The sequence below is a fragment of the Kryptolebias marmoratus genome, linkage group LG14 (genome assembly GCF_001649575.2).
Source record: "Kryptolebias marmoratus isolate JLee-2015 linkage group LG14, ASM164957v2, whole genome shotgun sequence".
Lineage (NCBI taxonomy): Eukaryota > Metazoa > Chordata > Actinopteri > Cyprinodontiformes > Rivulidae > Kryptolebias > Kryptolebias marmoratus.
In genome coordinates this window covers 25,080,343-25,085,983 of record NC_051443.1, presented here as the reverse complement: position 1 = coordinate 25,085,983, position 5,641 = coordinate 25,080,343, and the positions used below count along the sequence as shown (strand labels likewise).

General features: G+C 44.3%; 1 protein-coding gene across 4 annotated transcripts in view; it reads right to left on the bottom strand.

Annotated features, from left to right (window-relative positions):
* The window catches only part of LOC108245759 (WD repeat-containing protein 7), a 97,888-nt gene that overhangs the window by 3,594 nt on the left and 88,653 nt on the right, over positions 1-5,641 (bottom strand). For all 4 annotated transcript variants that reach the window (XM_037979355.1, XM_037979357.1, XM_017432921.3 and 1 more), the window contains one exon: positions 1,538-1,642. In XM_037979355.1, the coding sequence (XP_037835283.1) occupies positions 1,538-1,642 (105 nt within the window). The remainder of the gene's footprint in view (positions 1-1,537; positions 1,643-5,641) is intronic.

Here is a 5,641-nt window from a genome sequence, read left to right as displayed (position 1 = left end):
AAAACTACAACACCTCACTGGTGTTTGATAAAAAGGTGAAATCTCTGCTAAAATCTTGTGTTTTGAATCAACATTCATATAAACTAATTCATGTCATTTCAGTGAGTCATCATGGTTGTGCCCTGAGTCCTCTGTTGCTTCAGATGAGGCTGATCCCCATGGATTTACAAACACAAATACATGTCATATACACTTTCAGCTACTCTCAGCTGCTTTCAGCTGCTCTACTACCAGCTGCTGGAAAACCGACCGAACTCGAGCCATGGCAGCCATCTTGGCTCCTGAAGTCAATCGGTTGTTTAATTAAAACCCCTCCAGCGGTCCATGAGATATTTTGCTAACAGCTTTGAATGTTTGGACGTTTTCTTCGTCTGTGAAGGAAATTTGTCCTTAAATGATATTTTTAAACCTCGGATGTTTTAAAAGTGACAGTTTTGTGTTTTTTTGTCAAGCAGGAAGAAGATCTTCAGACAAGCAGGAGGATGAAACTGGATGCAGCCTCAGAGTGTGTGTTTGTGTGTGTAGGAAAAAAAAAAAAACATGAGTAGAAACTCTATCTGTTCCTCACACACACACACACACCGACAAAGCGTCTGCCAGCTAATTACCACAGCAGCCGTCCTGTCGGCGCGCTACCAGTGGTTTATGCTTACAGTAATGCCATTAGTGTGTGTGTGTGTGTAAGTGTGTGTGCAGCCATGTCAGAGGTCGTAAAGTCTTTTCATTCAAACCAACAGTTCTGGGAAGAGGTGAGGTGTGTGTCTGTTGTTATTATCCTCGCGCGTGATTGGTCGAGACGACGTTTGTTTTTGTTCGTAAAACATTTAATCAATAAACAAACAAACAAACAAAGAAATAAATATGTTTACGGTTGAAAAACCACGTTTGAAAAGCGTCTAAATGTGCCCACGGATAAAAAAGGGCAGGACGATCATGTAAACGCCTGTTAGCGAAATATCACGAGCCGGTGGACCCAGAAGCTGACCGCTGGAGTGAAGAGCCACAAATGGTTTACGTTTGGAGTTCTAGATGGCCGACACAGCTAAGCAACCTGAGCAGGGACAAAAATGGCTCCACCTCCGCCGGTTTGACTGACGCTGTGCTGAAATACGGGTGTGGGAGTAGCTGAGAGTCGTCCCTGAAGGTCATTTAAAGGCTGGATTTTATTTTATTTCCACTCAAAGAAACTATCTTCAGACTAAAAGAATAAAAATTAAAATAAAAATAAAAACTTCTGCCTCTTTGGAAGGAAACGACTGGTGGCTCGAGACTTTTGCACAGGCCCTGACGATCGTAAACGAAGTCTGTTTCCTCCCGGGATTCCAGCCGTTCATGTGGCCGAAGGTTCGGCTCCTTCGGCTGATTGGACTTTGATATTTTTCCAAATTATTTAACTTTATTTACAAACACAGAAACACCCGGAGATCTTCAGTCCCTTGAAAACCTGCCTCTGGTTTTGTCTTCTGATGCTACGTTTTAGCTTTTAGCTAGCGTTCGGCTGCTTTTAGCTCGAACAGCTCAGCTTCAGATTCCTTACCTGCCAGAAGCAGATGTGGCTGTCGGCGTTGGAGTACGTCGCCAAATATCGCCCATCGGGAGCGAAGGAGACGGCGGTGATCGGCCCTTTGTGGCCGTGGATGTTCTGCAGAAACAGCGAATCAAAGTTCAGATCACGAAGTAAAAACCAAATAACGACCAACGCTTCGATGGTTCGTCACCAGAGAGAGAAAATAAAAGAAATAATGTTTTAAAATCGTTTTTAAAGAGCAGCCAGGGTGAGAAAATGATGGCAGACACTCCAAAAACAGAGAAGGGATCAGTTTGAAGAAGAATCTCTGATTGTTTCCTGATTTCATCTAAACGCTTTGATAATGAAACTAATTTTATTGAATTAAATATTAGATTTAGCCCCAACAGCCATTTTCTACCCTTCACGGAGAGGAAACAGAATTAATAAAGTTGGATTTAATTGAACAAACAGCTGAAGGTTTGAACACCGGACTCCGGTCCGTGTCGGAGTTCCTCCGGCGGCGAGCATTTGGCCGAGGCGAGATAATTCCATCAGAGGAGGCGGCGGCTTCTGGTCTGACAGACGCTGCCGGGCCGCCTCCAGAACTCAGGGGACTGGGTGTTTTCGCGCCGCCGCGTCGCGAGTAACGCAATAAGCCGGCCCGCCAGATGCGGGGCGCGTAAGGCAATAAACGCCCGGCGACTGGGATTACAACCCCCCCCACCCCCAGATGAGATTAGGAGGAGGCGCCTCGGGCCAGTCTGCGCCGATTAAAGCCCAGAAAAATAATAAAACCACGATGAAATGAAAATCATTCGCCGCCCTCCTTTATTGGCGGGAAACCTGATTAGATTCCAGCTCTGCGGGGCTGAGGAGAAAGCTGAATTATTTTAGCTTTTCTCGCTGCTTTTCAGCTTTTCTTCTTCGAGAAGCCTCAGATCGAACCGCCATCACCTCGGGCTGCAGGATGAAAGGTGACCGAAAACAAACACCTGAAATCACCTGGAATCACAAAACAAACACCTGAAATCACCTGGAATCACAAAACAAACACCTGAAATCACCTGGAATCACAGAAACAAACACCTGAAAACACCTTAAATCACCTGGAATCACAAAACAAACACCTGGAATCACTTCGAATCACCTGGAATCATGGAAACAAACACCTGAAATCGCCTGAAATCACAGAAACAAACACCTGGAATCACGGAAACAAACACCTGAAATCGCCTGAAATCACAGAAACAAACACCTGGAATCACGGAAACAAACACCTGAAATTGCCTGGAATCACCTGATTCGCCTGAAATTGCCTGAAATCACTTGAAATCAACTGGAATCACCTGAAATCACTGAAACAAACAGGAACCAATAAAAGTCGAAGAAAAGGCGTCAACGTTTTGCTACGAAGCGTGACGAGAACCAGGATCAGAAGAGACGTTAAATTAGCTGACAGCGGCTCGTTAGGGTCACCATGGTAACCACACTCCCGTATCTGGCACTCCCTAACTGAGGCAGACTGAAAAGTAAGCTTCAAAGAAAACGGTCGCTGTGTGAAAACTACAAGCCAGTTCTGAGAAATTTTTGACCCGCGAAGCGGCGGGAGACCCTAACGGTTGCTCGTGTCAACTCTTTACGCCTCTACGGTGTTTCACGCCGGAGACACAACAAGTTAAAGAGAGACCTCACTTCCTGGTTCGAATCTGTGGGAGCTTGGGGTCAGTTTTCTGTATTCTGGGGGGGATTTGAGAAAAAACTGTAAATCCTACAGCATTGAGAGACACACTGGGTGAAATATTTATATTTATTTACCTCCACAAAAGAAGTTCTGTTTCCGTTTATTTGTCTGTCAGCAAAGATCAGGTGAAACTGAAGGACAGATCTGGATGAAATCCTCTCTGAGTGCTTCTGGTTTGTTTTACCGTTAAAACGATAAAAAAGCAGAACTTTCTCTGACCTCCTCCAACTCTTTAAAGTGAAAAGGTCTGCCGCGAGGAGCCCGTTCCGGCTCTGCATCGGGTGTTTTTGGTTTAAATCAGGACAGCAGCCGATTCTCTGATTCTCCGGGTTTCCTTTTCCTTCGCTGGACTCGGAGAGGAACAGACGCAGGAGGAAAGATCTGCGGGATTGTTTTCTTTGTGTTCAATTAGCGGACTCTGTGGAGTCTGTTGAAAAAGGCAGCTGACACACACACACACGCGGCTGACAAAGAGCTGTTCACGGAGGCTGATCAAAGCCGTGGCAGATGGTCACGCAGCGAGCAGCGAGCTACGGTTGGAAACACCGTCGTCCTCAGGCGGAGGTGGATTACGGACAAAAACTGTCCCATGTCTCCTTCGTCCTCGTCTTCCTCGTTTCTTTCTCGCTCCACAACCTCCTCCCGTCTGATTTTAAACAAACCCCTCATGTTTGAAGACCTTTTAATTCTGTTTTTATTCTTATCTGTGATTCATCAGGAAACAAATTCTGATTGATTCACTTGTTTGTTTTTAACCATAAATCAGATTCATTCAGATTTGTTTCCTGGTTTTTTTTTAGCACTCAAAAAGCAAAAACAAAGATACTCTACAGCCACAGCACCTTTGTCTTCTGTAGGACTGTCTGTCATGGTTGTGGAGGAGTTGTGGCCCACTCTTCTTTCCAGTGTTTCTGCTCAGCTCTCTGAGGTTCTGGTTCTGGACCGTTCTGCTGTGTTTGGGATCATTGTCCTGTCATCAGCCCTCCACCGCCGTGCTGACAGCTGCAGTGCATTCTGGGTAAACATCTGTCCTCTGGTTCTGGTTCTGCTCCAGAAGTCTTCTGGTTCCTTCTTAGAGAGAAGAGGCTTTGACCTTTGACCTTTAACCTGCTGACTGAGGCCTGTAGAGGCTGAGGTGGAGCTCACTGCACGGTCTGACCTTCAGGGTGAAGATCAGCAGCTGTCCTAAATGTGAATAATCTTTCTCTCTGTAGAATAACTGACCCCAGATGACCTTTGACCCTTCCCAGATTGATTCTCTGAGGTCATTGCTGATGTCTTTCCGCCCTGGCGTTGTGTTAACTCACACCTGGAGCTCCAGAGCAGAAGCTCCTCTAAGATCCTGAACCTGAAACCATTTTTTTGTTGTAGAATCTGTTGTGTCTCTTCGTTCAACTGAGGTTAGATTTAATTTATTTTATAACCCGGTAAAGACCGGATCAGTTTTAATGTCGTGAGAAGGATGAACGATTGTCCTGCAGGTGATGAAGCCCAGAACAAGATCTTCAAGACTAAAAAAAAGAAAAGTCAGAGTACAGAGGATCCTTGATTACCACTCGACTGCAGCTACAAACCCATCTTCAATGTAATTTATTTCTGGTTGAAGACACGAGCCAACACTTTGCCGGCAGGACTCAAAGTACCACAAAATGTCCAAATCAATACGAAGAATCTGAATTAATAAAACCTAAAAGATTCTGAACTCTATTAATCAAGATGAGAGCTCTCCGTTATGCTCGAAATAAAACACTTGTAACACGCCGAGCCCGCAGGTCCATTATCTATTAAATGTTAATTAGTGGAAATACCACACACAGAAGTGTTTCCTGTTTTTAACACAATCCACACAAACAAAAACACCTCACACACACACACACACACACACAATCAAACTGGATGTTGGGTGAATGGGACCATGCTGTTATCAGATATAAATGACCCCCTCCACCAGACTAGACTGCTCAGGTTACTGAAAATCAATACGCAGCAAATTACCAACAACACACACACTTACACAAGAAACACACAAACTGGACTGTTTCACACACAATCAAACAAATGTGGGTTCAAACAACAAAAAAAAGGGGATAAACAGAGTCAGTGTTCTGTCACTAATCAATTACTGGGGAGAAATAAAATTTAGAAACTTTAACCTCAACCTCCACCATTTATAACCATTTCTGCTGAGCAACGTTTAAAATGTTCTTTTAATGATAAATGTCAGAAAATAAAGATGAGAAGAAAAAAATTCATAATGTCAGAATAAACATTACATTTAGGCTGATGGATGGATGGATGGATGGATGAACAGATGGATGAACGGATGGATGGATGAATGGATGGATGGATGGATGGATGGATGGATGAACAGATGGATGAACGGATGGATG